This window comes from Vombatus ursinus, unplaced genomic scaffold, assembly GCF_900497805.2.
Source record: "Vombatus ursinus unplaced genomic scaffold, bare-nosed wombat genome assembly UNPS02014841.1, whole genome shotgun sequence".
NCBI lineage: Eukaryota > Metazoa > Chordata > Mammalia > Diprotodontia > Vombatidae > Vombatus > Vombatus ursinus.
The window spans coordinates 429,639-449,322 of NW_020954619.1; the positions used below are offsets into that span (position 1 = coordinate 429,639).

General features: G+C 38.2%; 1 protein-coding gene across 1 annotated transcript; it reads left to right on the plus strand.

Annotated features, from left to right (window-relative positions):
* Positions 1 to 811: 811 nt before the first annotated feature.
* Positions 812 to 3,589, plus strand: CD93 (CD93 molecule). The gene has a single exon (XM_027840339.1). It carries the CDS (start codon positions 1,166 to 1,168, stop codon positions 3,167 to 3,169), a length of 2,004 nt encoding a protein of 667 aa, XP_027696140.1. The 5' UTR covers positions 812 to 1,165; the 3' UTR covers positions 3,170 to 3,589.
* The last annotated feature ends 16,095 nt before the right edge of the window (positions 3,590 to 19,684 follow it).

Genomic DNA, 19,684 nt, shown 5'->3' on the forward strand with positions numbered 1-19,684 from the left:
TGTGTGTGTGTGTGTGTGTGTGTGTGTGTGTGTGTGTGTGTGTGTAGCAGTGACTGAGGAAGCAGGCAGGGATCTTTATCAATTAAATGGCTAATTATAGGGCAACAGGGGAATTCCTGTAGCAGCTGCCCTATCTTTTGCTCTCACACAACTCTGAGGATCCTAAATCCACTACACAGCTTTAACGTTTGAGTTGAAATCATAAGTTTTAAGCCCAAAGAAAATCAAACCCAGGAGAATTTTTTCCCTTGCCAGGGTGTTTGTTTGACGAACAACCTGTTTCCCCAAGACTTAATACACTGGATTCTGACAGCTTTGCAAACTGCCTACTTAATCCAATTTAGTTTAAAATCCATAAACAGCTTGGGACAGTGTTTGGAACTCAGACATTCCCACGGCCCAATTCCTATTTAGAGATTTATTTCTCTATTTAAAGTTCATGGAGGGAACGAATGATAAAGCTCTCAACGTTAATTGAGAACATGAGATATGCAAAAGAAATGCTTCCCCAAAAGGTTGTAATCATGACTATCCGTGTTATCGAGTCCCAAGATCTCAGGGCAGCTTCTTTTCCCCTCCCCCTGCCCCACTCTCCCTACTTGGGCTACAGTGGTTGTTGTGAACCAAAAGGCTGCCTTATACTATTATGGGTTAGCAAAAGTCCCTCCAGTGAGTATGAATTTTAAGTTCTTTACCCAAAAAAAGCCCTATTCAGATAGCAGCATGCCAGTTCAGTTTCTCATGCAGATGGGAAAGAAAATGAAGCCAAAATAAAGTAAACAGTGTCTCTGGGTTACATTTTTTTTCCCCCTTCAGTGCAGCTTTTCCACAGGACTTAGCCAGGGACAAAGAGACGCCGAGTAGCTCCACTTGGGAACAACAAAATCATGAAGGCAACAGGAGTCACACAACTGTTCTCTACAGGAAGCCCCCGTCTCCGGTGAGGAATAAGAAACACAACAGCCACAGGATGCGCCTTGGGTCAAGGGGACGTGAAACACCAGCTGCCTCTTGGTCCTCCTTTGTGTTCAGAGTGGATGAGCCTGTGCCTTTTAGATCCCATCTCTACAGCTGGGGGCTGAGATAGGAGCTCCCAAAGCGTGAGCAGAGGCAGCAGCCACTGGGCTGGCCCTCATTCCTTGCCGAGAGAAAGCTGGGAGCCACGATGGGTTCAACCTTGCTCCCGCTGATCCTGCTGCTGCTCTCCCAGATGCTGTTCGGCCCTAAGTCCTGGGCCGGGGCCAGCATTGAGAAGGAGGAGGAGGCAGCTGCTGTGTGCGCTGGGACTGCCTGCTACACCGCCCACTGGGGCAAGCTCAGTGCTGCTGAGGCCCAGCTGGGCTGCAAGACCAACGGGGGAAACCTGGCCACGGTGAAGAGTGAAGAAGAGGCCCAGCATATCCTAGAAGCCCTGGCCCAGCTGCCTGAGAGCGAGGCCCCAGCCCGGATGGTCAGATTCTGGATTGGGCTGCAACGGGAAAAGGGCAAGTGTATGGACCCCGATGACTCACTGAGGGGCTTCAGCTGGCTGGGAGGCGCTGAGAACACATCCTACTCCAACTGGTACAAGGACCCCACCAGCACGTGCCTCTCCAAACGTTGTGCCTCTCTTCTTGTGGATCTTTCTTCATCCTCTCTCGCTGCTGCCCACTCGATCCCCAAGTGGTCAGAAAGTCCATGCGGCACACTGGGTTTTCCAGGCAGGAACACTGAGGGCTACGTGTGCAAGTTCAGTTTCAAAGGTATGTGCCACCCTGTGGCTCTTGGGGGGCCAGGGGAGGTGACCTACAGGACACCCTTTAGGGCCACTAGCACCTCCCTGGCTGCTGTGCCTTTTGCCTCAGTAGCCAATGTGAACTGTGGGTACGAAGGTGAAAAAAGAAGTCACTACCTCGTGTGCAAGGAACGAAGCCCCAACCTGTTTGACTGGGGCACCCCAGGCCCTTTCTGTGCCTCCCCAAATCATGGCTGTGCCTTCAACAATGGTGGCTGCCAACAGGAGTGCTTAGAAGGGGGGGATGGTTCATTCCTCTGCGGCTGCCGTCCAGGATACCGTCTTCTAGATGATCTGGTGTCCTGTATCCCCCGAGACCCATGTCATCCCAACCCATGCAGGGGGAAGGCAAAGTGCAGTCCTGGAGGTCCTGGACAGCACTATGAGTGTCAATGTCCTGCAGGCTTCCAGCCCACTCCAAATAGGCTGGATTGTGATGATGTGGATGAGTGCAGCAGATCCCCATGCGCCCACAATTGCGTCAACACTCCTGGTAGCTTCCATTGCACCTGCCAACCAGGTTATGAGCCCCATGGCCATAATGGAATGAAATGCTGGGATATGGATGAATGTGCTGGTGACGGCTCCCCCTGCGCACAGCTTTGTATCAACACTGAAGGCTCTTTTCAATGTGCCTGCCAAAAGGGCTACGAGACTGCTGGGGAAGATGGGACCCAGTGCCAGGATGTGGATGAATGTGCTGAGGAGGGAAACCCCTGTGAAAGCCTCTGCTACAATGGGCCAGGTTCTTTCCTGTGCGGCTGCCGACCAGGATGGACTTTAGCACCCAATGGTGTCTCCTGCATTGCCAACCACACTGTATCAGGTCTTCCAGATGGCAGTCACCAAGAGAAGGATGAGAAGGAAGGAGAGAAGATGAATGAAATGGAGAATGAGAGAGAGGAAAAGGAGAAAGAAAAAGACAACAGTGGCTCTTCTCCCTCAGTTTTGGACTCAACCAAGAGACCTGAGGTCACCCTAGGAGCTAGCGTCCCCTATAATGTGGCACCTACGATGGGGGGACCTTCCCAGCAGACTAATCCTCCCATCACTCAAGAACCTTCCAGGCCTCCAATATTAAGTAGGAAACCAAGAATTCAGGTGATCTCCAGCATCATCCACCCCACAGTGATCGCCACCGATGGAGGATCTCAGAAAGGAGAATCCTTGGCCAATGGAAGTGATGACACTGATGATCAGAAATTGCTCCTGTTTTATATTTTGGGGACAGTAGCAGCCATCTTGCTTCTTCTGGTTATGGCCCTGGGGTTAGTGTTCTATTGCAAGAAGAAAGCAAAAAGGGCAGAGAAGAAGTCCCCTCAGAATGCAGCGGACTGCTACTCCTGGGTCCCTGAGCAGGCTGAGACCAGGGAGGTAGAAAATGAGCACAGGTAAACCCTGGCAACCTGTAGGGAGGAGATGGAGGCAAGGGAAGCCAGTAAGGGGGAGGTGGGAGGGAAATGTTCTTGTTAAGAGGCTATGAACCCCAACAGAGATCAAACTGAAGTCAGGAGACAAAGCTACCACAATCAAGGAACAATCTGTCAGAACAGTACTTTAAATTAAACTGCTAGAGACACAAGGGTATCATGGGTATTTTGATACGTGTGTATACATGTAAAGAATATATAAATGTATATACATAGCTCTTTGGGTATATGTCCACACACATAATAAGAATGAATTCCAATATCTATACTTGTATAATGGATTATGGGCATTGAGAACATTTGCCAAGACAATCTATGTTTCAGTCTATTGTCATCATTAACTTTAAGTGGCATTTAAAAATAATATATAAGTATATACATATATGTACATATATGTGTATATGCAAATATATATACACACATGCATATATATATATACATATATATATATATACATATACATATATATATATTGGCATGCTTCTCAAGTTTGGAACTGGAATTGAAGCAAACAATGGTAAACCTGTGCTCTGGGGACATTCTTTTTTTCATGTCATTTCTCTTCTTTTTAAAGCAGATGGTTTGGACTTACATCTATTTCCTATGAGTGAGCAGCATACCTAGTACCTTTAAAACCTAGGGATAAGGTTGGTGGGGAACTGGATTCTGGTACTATGGTTACATAAATGTTTCACGAATATCAACAATGAGCATCCACTGTCCCTTTTCATGTTCTGTTGGGGCTTAATTGATGTTTTTTTTCCAACCAGCATTTTTTGAAGTTGTTCATGATAGGAAAAAAAAAAGGAAGAGGCTGGGCTAGGAGAAATTATATGTTAAAAAAATTCTCTTTTAATCTTTTCATTTCTTTTTAGTAGGCTATTAGAGAAAAACCATTTGGATGACAACCATGAATTCTTTTTATAACAATGGAAATAGTCTTTCAGGTCAGATAGTTGGTATTGAAGAGTGCACTTAATTAACACTGCATATGTTACCAAATAAATGTCTTTTTTCGTGCTTGTTTTCCACGGGTTGCATATTGAAAAAACTCACTGGGATGGGCATATATAAAGTAAATTCTCTTAATAGCTAAGTCTTTAGAAGTTAGGATTCTTCTTTCCCAAGTTGTTGGCTTTAAAGCTATTCAGAAGCCTATGATTTGGGGGAGAATAACAGAAATTATTTTAAGTGAATTAAAGGTGCTATTTTTTTTTAATGTTTAACCCAAAGGTTTAAAGAAAGGCAAATAAAAAGATTCAATTAAGTAATCCAGATCTGGCTAGCTAGCTACCATGTCAGATACAGTCCCTATATCTCCAGAAAACACTGAGGCCATTTGGCAGCAGGACAAGGTCACAATTCATTAGGCTTGAACTTTATTACAGTGTTCAGTTATAGGATGAATTCAGCCAGAGGACCCATATATTGGTGAATGTGTCTTGGCAGTAGGGTTAAAGTGTCAGGAGTCCTTCATGAACATGCTCTCAAAGGGATCAAAGAAACCACTCCTTTTTGCTTGAACTCTGACTATAGCTGCCCAGATAAGTGATTCACCTGGGTGAAGAGCATTCCTTTCATACTTTATTTTTTTTTTCTCTTTCTCTTGAGCCTGAGGCCAATTTGGTTACTGAATTTAAATAATGTGTGTATGCCTGTGTGTATGTAGGGTGGGTGGGTGGATGTCAACTTCATATCTGGGACAAGAATTTATTTTGGGAAATGAGATAGGTCCCCAGGGGTTTTTCTCAAAAGTGGATGAAAGAAATGTTGGTTTCAGGTGACTGAGGGTAAAATGAACTTTCTTTCTGAAATGCTTGACTGTAAGAATGAAAACTTACATTACTGTCTTCCAGTTGCAATAACTGTATTAGATGATTTTGCTCAACTCTTTATACGGTGAAAATTTATGGGACAGAAAGTGTTCATTAGGAACTTATGAATGTATCAAAACAAAACATACTTAAAAAGTGGGTAGAAGAATGGAGAGATAACATGGTGCAAAGGAAAGGGCACACAGTTTGAGAATCAGGGAACATGAGTTTGAGTCTCAGCTCAGCTACCTACCATTTGTGTGTCTGTAAAATAAGGGTGTTGGACTAGATGAGCTCTGGGATTCATTCAGGCTCTAAATCTATGACTATGAACTTCTTTGCTACAGGTTCTCAGAAGACAAACTGGCCAGTAGCCCTGACTTAAGTGAACTATCTACAACTCATTTCTTCACCATTTCCTATCATATCTTCCATATCTGGACAGTGAGATACATAATAACTTTGTATCATAAACACATGCAGTTGATAGGAAATCATAATACCTTTGAAGAAACTGATAGCAAGATTTCAGTTTACCACTAATGAAAACATACTAATTAGTAATAGATCAAAGGTGAAAAAAAAAAAAACCACCTTCTATGGAGATATAAGAAGACAAACAAAAACCTAAAGCTTGCCTTGCTTTCTTAGCAGGTGACTATTTTCTCCAATTTTCTGTCACTATTATATAGCCAATGGAATACATTATTAGTCTTTAATTTCATAATCCCTTCATGTAACCTTGCTCAGTTGATTCCATAAGGTAGTATAAGTGATAGTATATATAGGAAATATTGAAAGTACTTTGAAATTTGTTATAAAAATAAAACAAACATATTAATTGTCATTTGTGGTGGACATTGTAGTCAGGAAGTGTTGAACAATAATGAAGTGTGGAATCAGTTGGAGGTGTAGGGTGGAGGCTCCGGCTAATCTAATGGCATAGTAGGGTTTCCTAAAGAAATTTTTGCTGCATTTCAATCTTTTAATTAAGTCGTTAATTTTGTCAATTAAAAAGACAGACATTCTGATGAAAAGCAATATCTGAAAAAATAGCTTATAAAAGAAAGCTGTCTCAAAGCAGATACAATTTATAACCATGACATTTTAAAATGAAGCAGCTGAAAAGGCTTTTTTCCATATGCCATTAGAATGTACAGAGACTTTTGCTTCTTAATGATTGCCTGCATTTTTTCTAGGCTGCATGAATATTTGTTGATATCCCTAATTATTAGGAGGAGTCATCTGAGCAATTGAAAGAGATATAATGTGTTGCCTGGGGTACCTTGGTGCCTTAGGGGAATGAATGACACTCTCTAAGACATTTCAAAGTTGTTCTCCTGCTTCTAGGAATAATATGTCTTAGCATCTCTTCACAACTTGCCCAAGAGGACTGCCTATCTTAAAGGTCAGAAACAGTCCCAAGAATCCTTGGATAGTCCATAACAAGTCAAATAAAGGGAGCTGAAAATAAAATTACATGTAGTATATTATAATGTTGATGTAAATTCCTATTTTTATTTTTCAAGAAGGAAAACTGAGGGAAAGGATAAGAAAGGAAGATTAATTTTATTTAGTGCTTCCAAAGGTAACTTGGGATGGTTTGGAGGCCACTGAGATTTCTGTTAATTTTCAGATAGGGTGGTCCAACTCCTCCAGGTTGTTGCCAGTATTTTTATTTATGTATTTATTTTTTTGGTGAGGCAACTGGGGTTAAGTGACTTGCCTAAGGTCATACAGCTAATACATGTCGAGTGTCTGGTCTGAGATTGGATTTGAACTCAGGTCCCATTGACTCCAGGGCCGGTGCTCTGTCCCCTGCACCACCTAGCTGGCCCCTGTTGCCAGTATTTTATAACTGGACTTGACAGTTGCCATAGCTATGTGGTACAATCAAATTGGCCATGGTAAAAAAGATTTTTGTCATCGATACAAAATTAATAGCTTGATAATTCAACTATTCAAAGCACTGAAATAGATGGACCAATTGCACTAGTGTCCAGATTCTGTACTCATGTTAGAAGGAACATTCAATTCAATAATTGTTTTTGCGTCACTCCAAACTCTTAATTTAAATCATATGGAAATAATAACATTCATTATACAATGAAGGAAGATTTTTCACTGAGAGTCCTATCACAATTAGTGCCTTTGATTAAGCTCCTAGAAGGTTTTGAATTTGCTGTAATGAGTTATATACTCAATTGTTATTACACACTATAATATATTCATTATTGTAAAATAATGGAATATAATACAGGACCCCCTATTTTCTGATCTTCAGGACGGTGGTTAGCCTAGCACAAACATACAGAAGGAAGCCTAAAGGTTTCTATGAGGTAAATCTAATGGTAAATCTATTTCTATTACTTGGCTAAAGAGGGACCATTGGTTTGCCCAGTAGAGTTAAAAGGAAGGGAACTAAGCAGGTAAACAGACTGCCTGGAACTCCATACATGGCTATATCCACTAGGCTTCCCTTTGAGTATTTAATAATTTCAATCTCAATGCAGGTGTCCTTCACCACGAAGTAAGTATTGGACTAACAGCCCAGAGCCTAGAAGAAATCAAGCAATTAAAAATTATGCCATGAACCTAAAATTGACTTAGTTCCTTCTACTCCTCCATTCTTTATCCATTTTCTTGGTTTCATAACAATCTGTATTTGTGTGGGAAAGCAGTGAAGTGGGGGAGGGAGATACTCTGAGACATTAACTGGCCCTGAGCAAACATATCAAAGTCTGGTATAACCATCAATCTATATTACTTTATGATTTCAAGTGATTTCAATTTAAGAAACATTTGTGAGGTGCCTACTTTGTGTAGGGCACTGGCTGTGAAAAATGAGTGGACAGACCATGGTGAACAAAGTTTTTTAGTTCTATCAAACTCCAAAGTTATTTCTGCTCTATGAACTAACACATTTTATAATCTTATTAAGTAATATTGGGTATGTTAAGGATAGATACTTGTGTCTTCTAAGCCTGATGATCCAGGGAATAGAAGGAAGAAGAGCAGAGTTGGGGAAATGACACTAGGATAGACACCAGTGAAAGGGTATATCTTGCTGACTATACAGATTTGGGGTGGAAAACTGTTGGAGGGGTTTGTGTCTATAGCTGAATCTAGTACTGCTCTGTGGCAATAAAGCAGATAATTTAAGAGGAGCAATTTTTTGCATACAGAAATATATGCCATTAATGACTACTTTAGTTTCATGTGAAAATTCTTAACTCCCCCCTACCCCATTCCTCATTTCTCCCCTTCCCCTTGGGGAGTGGGAGGGGTGGTGGAAGTTAAAAAAGCAAAAAAAAATATCTCTCATGGGCTTAGGAATGAAGGAGAACTAAGAGCAGGATAATTATATGAAGTGTCAGTTATGTTTTCTGTCATTATTATAGACTAGCAAAATGCTTTGTGGTTTCTTTTTAATTATTCTTTATAGCTCCTATATGCCCTAGTTCAACCAAATGATTTAAAGGCAAAATGGAGCCATATCTGGTTCTTGGCTTCAGTTTATCAAAGATTCAGTCATCTCAGTCTTAATTCCATGATGTTGCATGTAGTGTGTGTGTGTGTGTGTGTGTGTGTGTGTGTGTGTGTGTGTGTATTTTATTCTAACTGCAGTAAGTGGATGATTTAAGTAATTCTGATTTCAGGCAGGGAAATGTACTAAATGACCTCTCAAAGTGAATTCTAGCCCCAAGATTCTGTGATTCTCTACAGGGTTATTGTTATGTAAAAAAAGAAAGGGGGGTGTAAATATTAATAATTTTAACATCTACTTCTGATTAATTAAGCATGAAATGTTTACTTTGGAACAAAAATGAAGCACCTATGTGAGTAGAGGTTATGCCCTTTCGTTGTGAGTACATTGTAAGCCCTTGGAGGGCAGGGATTTTGATAATGTTCATTTTTGTACTCCCAGTGCTTATCACAGTACCTTATATCTATTGGGCTCTTCACAAACATTGGCTGAATTGGTTGGGTTAGTATTCACCTTTTTCCCCTTAATGCAAATGTACAGTTGGCTGTGCTATTCAAATATCCTCTCCCTGCTACTAATACAATCTTATTAGTAAGAAACCTCAATGTTTTATTATATAAGAGCTTTTAAAAAGGAATATGGGTGTTATTATTAGGTACTTATGATCTCAGTATGCACATGGATATTTCATAATAATAGCTCAGAGACTGAAATTGGATAAAAACATCTGTGCAATTCCAAAGAAACATAATGGCCCCTTTAGCACATGTAGGAAAACCTTTTCCTATTTTTTTTCTTTCTTTGGTTTTCCATTGTATAATGAAGAAAACAGGAAAGCACTACTGTCTAGTGGCTGTAAATGTTTTTTAATAGGCTGTACTTATTTCCTTCACTTTTCACAGTGAAAGAAATGGTGCCTTCAACCTAAGAATCTGAAAAAAAAAGAGAAGCACCATGAACACTCTTCCTTCTGGCTCCAAGCCCAAATTCTTGAAACATGGAAATCTTTTAGAGTTTATTTCAATCAGGATCTGTCAATTTAGTAATAGTAAAAACACGCAGTTTTCACTTGAGGACAAGGTAGCCATTTTCACACAACATTTCATAAGATTCCTGATTTTTGTCATCTATTAAATTTTTTTTTCTGTAATAAATTTTATTTTGGTCTCTGTTGTATATATAGGGCACAGCATTCCTTTCTAGCTTTGTTAATCTTATCTGCCAGGCAAGGAGGATTTCCTTCACTTACCTCAGCAGATTTTACTCCTTGATTTCCCTTTTCTAATTTTTTTTGTGCCATTTTGACTTAATCTTGAACAAAAGACACAAAACATCTTGGTTCAGCTCTGTCTGAAATCATTAAGAATGGAAATAATTAAACCAAAGTTTTTTTAAAATATATATTTAGAATATGTATGTCTGTCTTAGTATCCAAGGGTCATATGCAGGGTTTTTTCTCTGTGTTAAGGGGAAATCTATGCATAAATACTTCACCAGCTGTGATTTAAAAAAAATACTTGAATCATGTGCAATTCAGCAGAGGCGATACCAATCCAGTAAAGTCATGTATCATCTTTTCTAGCTTTTAATAAACATCAGCTTTTTTTTTCTTGTATTGCAAATGTAAAGTTGGCCATGTGTTCTGTTGCCAACATATACTAATAAAATTGGAAATAAATGTGCTGTGGGCTTGATTTAATATATTTGAAAGGACTATCGAAATATATTGCAAAGTTAAGATTTATGTTAAAACCAAAAGCATTGCTAGTTATTGTATATTTTATGATAAAGATGGTTCCAAAGCTGCTATTCCCAAGCAACATCCTGTACCTATGTCTTTGACTAAGGGTACTGTTTATATTTCACTGTTATACATATACATACGCACTTATGAATTGATCTTTAAACCAATGTCAGAAATGAATGGAGAGAAGAAAAATCATGATTATATGCCATACTTAGAAAATCTTAGGGAATCAGAAAAGAAACTAATTGAAATAATTGATAGCTTCAACAAAGAAACAGGAAACAAAATAAATCTACTAAAGTCAACAACATTTATATATAGCAATAACAAAATCCAGATGAGAATAATAAAAAGGGAAGTCCCATTCAACAGACCTACAAAATGCAAAAAAAATCTGGAAGTCAGTTCACCAAAGTATTCTTAAAGCCTGTATAGATACAATTATAAGATGCTCTTTAAAGGAAATAAAGAATTTAAATAATTGGAGAAATATTCAGTGCTTGTGGCTGAGCCATGTCAATATAATAAAAAAAAACAAACTACTGAAATTAATTTACATATTTAGTGCTATACCAATCAAATGATCAAGACAATAGACTAAACAAGCAAGAATCAGAAATGACTGAACTCAATAACGATACATATGACAAACCCCATAACATAAATTAATGATGAGGAAAACATTGCAATTAACAAGAATTCCTGGGAAAACTGAAAAGCAGTCTAGCATAAATTAAATTTAGACTAACATATTGCCCCATATGCCATAATAAGTTCAAAATGGATACACAACCTTAATATTAAAGGTCATGCCATTAAAAAAAATGAAAGAGAAAATAGATCAGACACCTTTCACAAACACATTTATGGAGCGAATTCTTAACCAAACAAGAGATAAAGGTGATTACAAATATACAATATATAAATTTCAATTTCATAAAATTGCAAAGCTTTTATACAAATAAAAATAATATGACTAGGATAAAAAAGGAAGCATTTGGCAGGGAAAATTCTTTGAATCAAATTTCGCTGATGAGAGTTTGATATCCAAGATATATAGGCAGCTAGGTGATATAGTGGATAAAGTGTTGGGCCTAGAGTCATAAAGACCTATGTTTAAATTCAGCCTCAGATAGTAAATAGCTGTGTGACCTGGGGTAAGTCACCTAACTTCTGGCTGCCTCAGTTTCCTCATCTGTAAAATGTGCATAATAACAGCAACTACCTCCCAGGTTCTTATAAAGGTAAAATGAGATAATATTTGTAAAGTGCTTTGAAAAACTTAAAACACTATATAAATACTAAATACTAATAATATTAATCATTACTGATGGAAATATATAAAATCAAAATATTCCCTAATAGGTAAGTAGTCAGCAAATATGAGCTAACAGTTCACAGAAAAATGTCAAATAGTTTAAAACAGTGATTTGAAGAATAATTCAAATCACTAACGATAAGAGAACTGAAAATCAAAACAACTCTGTGATTCCACCTCACACATAGAAAATTAGTAATGATTGCAAAAGATAGGAGTATCCAGTGTTGAATGAGTCCTAGAAAGATGGACACACCAATGCATTGTAGGCAAAGCTGTGAATTGATACAATGATTTTGGCAAGCAATTTTGAATTATTTGAAGAAATTTCAAAGACTGAAATGTCCATACCCTTGGACCTAGATATTCCACTGTTAGGCAAATACCCCAAGGAAGTCAATGGTAAAAAGGAAACCCCATATTCACCAAAACATTTATAGCAGCACATTTTTTTTTTATAGCAAGAACTGAAAACTAAATAGACACCTATCAATTGTGCAATGGATAAACAAGTTGTAGCACATGAATATATACAAAATGGCTATGCTGGAATAATCGACGAATATAAAGAAGTTTGGGATGATTTGTATAAATCAATAAAAAGTGAAAAAAAAAACCCAGAACCACAAAAACAACATACACAATGACCATAACAATACAAATGGCAACAACAATCAACATAAAAATTGAAATTGAATACTTCAAAATAATTATACCTAAGCTTGATTCCAAGGAAGAGATATGAGAAGATGCCTCCTTCTCTTCTTTGCAGAGGTAGAGTGATTATGAGTATGGAATACTACAGATTATGACAGACTCTTTCTATGCGTTACTTAGTTTTACAGAATTATTTTTTTCCCATTAAAAAAAAATCCTTGTTATAAAGGATGGTTCTCTGGGAGGGAGATGACTTTGCAAAATGCAGGTGATGCAAAAACAAAAGATATCATTAAAAAATATTTTTAAAGGAAAATTCATAGTCAGCATCACACTGTAAATCATATGCAAACCTGATATGCCAATCCAAGATCTTATTCTGTTATGTAGTTATGTAAACTTAGAGCTGTAACTAGGAATTTGATGGCCTAAGGCCAATGCCACAAATTATGTGTGGAATAAGCAACAGGAAAGGGATGCCATTGGATTGAAGATAAGACTGGAGGATACAGAGGAGTGCATGCTACGTGGTTGTTTACCATTTTAACTAATTATTCTTGTTAACTACTTAACTTGCTAAGAGAAACACTACACATTTGGAGATACCAAGCTGGACTTGTACTTAGAGAAATAGGAGTTCAAATCCTGCCCTGACATACTGTCTTTATGTAGATGGGCTAGTCTTATTGCTGCTGTAAGACTCTCTAAAACTCTAAGACATGGGTAAGTTGCTAATCTATATCATTATATACAAATCCACACTGGGGATTTCTACTCTACAATGGAAATAACAGATTTAGGTCAAAGGTGGAAAAAAAAGGGCACTCAATTATGTTATTTATGCATTGCTAACAGACTGCAAATGTTATCAGTATTCTCTAAACTTGGTATCCTGGGGCAAAGTCTTGATCACTTTGCTCTAGTTATATGCCTTAACTATGTATCCAAGGTCACACAAATTTCTTCATTCATTTTGCAAGTTCTACATCTTTTTGGCTAAGAGAATTAGATTCAACAAGGCATTAAGCATATATACATATATATATATTTATACATACAGAGTACATTAAATATTGTATATATATTATTTACATATACATTAAGTGTATGTGTGTATACACACACATATATATACATACATACATATATATCCATATATCAATATATCTATATATACTCTATTTAATGTGAAACAACTTCTCTAATTATTGTAGGAGCATTAATGCCAGTGTTATAATTAAACTTTTGGCTTGCTGATGGAATAGATGGCTGCAATCAACATATTTGCAAAGATCTCTCATTGAGATCCACACTTGTTGAAATTTGATGATTGTTCTCATAATAATACCTGACATTCATATGGCTCTTTTTATACAGGGTGTCCCAAAAGTCTTAGTGGGACACATTTAATTTGCTAAAACTTAAAACTTCCACTGGGACTTTTGGAACATGCTGTACATTTTCTATTTTGAGCCTTATAACAACACTGTATAGTAACCACTATCAATATGGGTCTCCACTTTGCATATGAGGAAACTGAGCCTAATAAAGTTTCAGTGACTTGCCCAGGATGTGACACATGGTGTAAGAGGCAGCATTTGAATTGAAGTCCATGGCCAGCACTCTATTTATTAGGCCACATTGACTCTCTGACTTGAATGCAGATTTTTTTTTGCATGTTCCTCATTGTGGATATCATCCGGAACATAAAGGGGAAGGAAGGAAAGGAACATTTATTAAATACCTACTGTGTGCCAAGCACTGTACTAAGCACTTTGTAAATATTATCTCATTTGAGCCTCACAACAACCCTGGGAGATAGGGGCTATTATTATCCCCATTCTACACTTGCAGAAATGAGGCCAGGCAGGGGTTAAGTGATTTGGCTGGAATCACATAGTAAATGTCTGAAGCTAAGTTTGAACTCACATCTTCCTGACTCCAGACCTAACACTCTATACACTGTGCCACCTAGGTGCCTCATAAATTAAGGGAGGCACAGAACACTCTGATCTGCTTATAATAATAACTAGGAGAAGGTCATGGGCTTAACAAACTAGTCCATGCTGTTAGATTTGTACACACTTGAAAACATTTTTATGTTAGGTAATGTTTAGCTAGGCAGTATTTTCACTCACAGAATTACAAAATATTTTCAACTTTACTTTTAGCAAGGACACAGCAAGATTTTTCACTGAACATATGCATTTGCATGCACAGATAGACAAACAAGGAAACAAATCAATAAACTTCCATTTTCACACTTTCAAGCCAGAGGAGTGTTTCCCAATCTACCAAACAGATGAACTGAGATTGTTATAGGTGGAAAAAGTAGAATGCAGAAGAGAAAATATCACAGATTAGTGGTGACTTTCTTTAAATAGTGATCTTCTTTATGCAATTAAAATATGATTCACTTCACAACAATTCTATCTCTAAGTAAGTTTTCAGGAACACATCAACTACCCAAAGCAAAATGTGTTTGTTTTCCTTTCAAATGCAGGTGCCTCAGTGGGTCCATAATCCCATGGCTGTGGGAGCTTCTTTGGGTGATAGATTTAGAGATGAAAGGTTCATCTATTTCATCCATTTCATTTTATGAATGAAGAAACTGAGGCCCAGAGAAGTTGTGTCTTTCCCAAGACAAGCTGCTAATCTACATCAGTGGATACAGAAACATCCTTAAGGACTTCCACACCACAATGAAAACCACAGATCTGTGTCAGCAAACAAACACCAAGGACAAAAAAGAAAAAAAATGATGCTAAAGCCTGTTATTTCTACAATAGATAGAGTGTCAGGCCTGGAGTCAGGAAGACTCATCTTCCTAAGTTCAAATCCAGCCTCAGACACTAGCTGTGTAACCCTAGGTAAGTCCTTTAACCCTGTTTGCCTCATTTTCCTCATCTGTAAAATGAACTGTAGAAGGAAATGGCAAACCACTACAGTGTCTTTGCCAAAAAAAAAAAAAAAACAAACAAACAAAAAAGAAAAGTAATGGAGTAATGAAGAGTGGGACAGGACTGAATCAACTCAACAACAAAGACAACAAATATTGTCATCTTCCAATTTTGGTTCCATGGACAATGCCTCAATCACCATGGTCTGGTTATGGCTCTGTCCAAGATCACCCAAGTTTCTTATTATATTCTGTAATTCCTAAAGCAGAGCTGAAGTTTGGACCCAGATGCCAGATCCAGTGCTGTTGGCACTCTGTCCTACTGTTCTTACATCAGTGAAGAATAAAAAAAAATCCCTGCCCTCTCATCCTGAGTAATTTTTTGCTATATGTTTACATAAATCATCTGCAGAGGATTTATTAAAAAACTTAGAGACCTTCCTCTAGATCTTTTAATACCTAGGCCATAGAGCCAAGATCAATCAAAAAGACCTGGGCTTAAGTCCTGAATCTAACATATACAGGTAAGTGTGTCTCTGGGTCTCTGGGCAAGTCACAGAATGTCTTGGTTTCCTAGGCGGTGTTCTAAGAATATACATTATAGAGCAGGTGCTGACTTGTATTGGTAAAGGGAGTTTCCTCACTTGGAATTTTCCTATACCAATAAAATCACAGATCTAGTCTAACACACACACACACACACACACACACACACACAATGCAGTAGATAGTGTCCATATTACATGACTATTTTTTTTAGTCATCTATGTCCATACCCTGTGTGTGTGTGTGTGTGTGTGTGTGTGTGCAAATCATCATCAAATGGTAGTCAGATACAATGCAGACTTTAGTGAGTATTTTGTGTCTCATATTATAGGTAACATTTCCCTTCTGGGAATGATGTTTATTTCATACACAACCAGCCTACTCTTGAGTAGTCATGGTAACAGGATACAGAGATAATAAAGATAATTGAAATCTACAGATCATCTTAAAAGTCTCATGTCAATTTTCTTCCTCACAATTTTTTATCACAGCTGCTAAAAGGGAACAAAATTGATTAGTCTGAAATGCATAACCTCTCTATTCCTCCGATCAAGGCTTATTACTATGCTTGACAAATATAGGTACTTGATAAATGGTTGTTGATTAATTGATTAATCATTCTCTATGACAGATACTAATGAGGTAAGTCATAACAATGTGGGACAACAGGATCTTTGTTCCAGGACACCAGCATTTAGAGTGCACTGAAAGCTTAGAAATAACTGAGCCTAGCACCAAGTTAGTAAGAATAATTAGCTAAAATTAGAAGCTACCAAATGGCTCACCTTTGTTCCCAGGTGAAGTTCCCCACAGCCCTGTCCCATCCTGCTCCTTCTGGTGTCATCGTTTTCCAGAAGCAACTTCTCTGTATCCCAGGTTTTCTACTCACAGATTTGTATGTACTAAGATTTCTCCCTTCTCACCTGGATTCATCTTAAAATGTTGATTACTGGATAAGTTTTGTGCCATACATCTTGCAGAACTTATCCAGTACCACGATTACTAGTTTTGCCTCTCCTAATGATCAGAAAATAGGCAGGAAAAGAAGCAGAAAAGCAAACAGCATTTTCTCTTTGTAGAATGATATTCAAAGCCCTGGTTATACGATTATGTTGCCCCACCACCAGCTGCACAGTAATATCAGCACTGTAACTTCACACAGTAGGCATTTGACAAATGTGGCTAAATTAGCTAATTGAGTCACATATATGAAGACTGGACCTAGATTTGGCCTATTTCCATCAGATTGGGTCAAATTTGGTCTACAGTCTCAAATGTTGCTGGGAGGAGATGAGAAGGCTGCTACAGATAGGCTGACGATTATTCTATAGGAATCCCAGCTCAAAATATGCATGGCAAAACTGTTATCACGAACATGAGGAGATAATAAAAAATCATTTTCCTGATTGCCTTATGAATTTCCTGAACCAGACTTCTACCATGGGCAGATGGGTTTCAGCTGAACTTGACAGAGATAGGAAGGGACATGACCCTACAGAGTACTCAGCATCCCTTTCACCATGTTGTTGTCACCTCTTTTTCAGGGAGTATTGCTTATCTCTTCCTGTTTTCAGTGGTACGTCTGTTTATCTGATTTATTACTGTGTAGATCATAAACCATGTCTTCTCTGAAGTGTCTACTATTCTGTGATGTTCATTCCTATTGCAATACACCATAACTTATAATGAAATTTGTAAAAAGAGAATTCATGTAGCCAGTTCCTCCATTGATCTTTTTGCCCAACATGAGCTTTAAGTAGGTAATATTCGAAAGTCATCTGTGATTTTCTTCTATGACTTCATAGATCATAGCTAGAAAAAAAAGTTAGAAAAAAAATTTAGACAGTGTCATACTCAATTCTTTTTTTTAATGAGTGAAGAAAATGAGGCCCAGAAAACTCTCACGTGCTTTGGTTGAGGTCATAGAGGATGTAAATGGCAGATCGCGGACTTCAACTCAGCACTTCACACTCCAAAGCTAGCAGTTGTTTCCACTATACACACTACCTCATATAAGTCTTAGTAAGTTTGCTGAAGTACATACCACTTAGGTGAGTTGCTCAGGAAGGAGGAAGAGATCAGAGGTAGGATGTGAATGGAATCATCCTGCCTGACACTGAGCCCAACACTATCCATTACTGCCATGTTGCCTAAGACTGGTTAATAGCATATAGACAAACTAGTAAATAAGCAGGTTTATTTAAAAATAAAACAATTTGAAAGTCATTAGAAGAAAAAGTAGAAGCCCAAGATTCCTGGAGGCTTATAGACTTTGCAAGACTTGAGGCTCTGTAGACCAATGAAAGTAAACTGTTCTGGTCTACCCTTCACTGAATCATCCAGATAATAGTAAAATTATCTGTGTCCATACATTATATAGGTATTATCATAGGTCAAACATTGATAAATGTGTGCTTGATTGAGGTGATATACTCATTAGAGCCTGCCGAGGCAGGTTCAGGGCACAGGGAAAATCACATTGTGTGCTCACCACCACCAGCACCAAAAGTGAAGCTGAGTTAGACAGACCACGTGAAAGATCACATAAGTATGACACACCATCTCAGGGAGGCCTTTAAAATGTAAGAGTAATTCTGCCTTGAGAATCAAACATGAGGAAATGATTTATGCCTTCTCTTTCTCTCTCTCTCTCTCTCCCCCCCCACACACATTATATGGCTTGACTATACACGCACACACATGTATATACACACATTTACATATATACATACATACACATACATGCATGCACACATATATGAACTCTCAGGGCTTTTTCTTAAGTACCCTCTGAACAAGTTACCAACTTCTCTCTTGTGGGTCCCTCAAGATCATCTCTAGAACCAATAACCCCAGGGCCATGGTCAGTTACGCTATTTCATCATGTCCTCTATACCCAATAAGCTTCAAGAGCTCCCTCTTACCTCTAGGATCAAATATGAATGCTTCTATTTGGCATCCATCCTCCTTTAGGGGGTGAGGTCCTTATTAGCCTTACTCCTACTTACCTTTTCTGTCTTATTACTTCTCCTCCAGTTCTCTTTGGAATAGCCAACTAGTCTTACTGTTCTTCACCCAGGCCACTCTACTATGTGTGCCCATTTGCATTGGCTGTCCCTCATTCCTAGAGTGCATTCCTAACTCCACCTCTGCCTTCTTTTAGAGCTCACCTCACATACTACAATCTACATGAGGCTCTTCCTGATCACTTTACCTGCTAGTGCTTCCCACCAAAATTATCTGATGTTCCTTTTGTTTGCTCTTATATGTATTCATGTCTTCTCCCCTTATAAAATATAGACTCCTTGAAGGCAGGGATCTTCCTTTTTCATCTTTTTCTCCAGCATCTAGCACAGTGCCTGGCACATGGTATGCACTCAATAAATATGTATTGATTAATCCCAGTTTTGTTCACATTGTATAGTATGGAGGGAATTCCAACCCCACACCCAAAAGCACTCAGTTTTCCTTGGGCCATTTACTATAGAAATACAAAAAAAGATATATTATTTCATCAATGTTGGGACTTTAACATGAATAGATCTCAACCTGCCTGCAACTTAATAGGTAAGACATAGGGAAGTGCATGAGATATAGAAGTTAAGTGTCTCACAGAGGGTTAAAGAGTAAACATTAGAACTGGAATGTGAACCTACCCCTTCCTGACTCAAAACCCAGCATTCTAGCCATTAGACTACACTGTCTGCTATTCATTATTTTGAACAAAATTTGTAGGTCTTTTAATTTCTACATGTTCTCAAATTCTCCTTGTCCTTTATATTGATAGCAAGAGTCAAACCTACCTTACACAAAGAGCAGTTTAGTCTCCATTAAGAGAGAACAACTTTTTTTTTTTGACCGTATAATAACAGTCCTGCATGTTTCATTAAGCTTTATAATTAAAAATAACTTTGGAAAAGCTTCTGGGCAGAGATTGCAGCTGCCAAGTTTGAAGCAAAATCAGTATCATCAGCCAAGTTATGGACTATCATGAAAATATGGCTTTCTATTT

Excerpts from the sequence above, each read along its gene's own strand:
- CD93 (XM_027840339.1), top strand. The coding sequence starts at position 1,166 with ATGGGTTCAACCTTGCTCCCGCTGATCCTGCTGCTGCTCTCCCAGATG.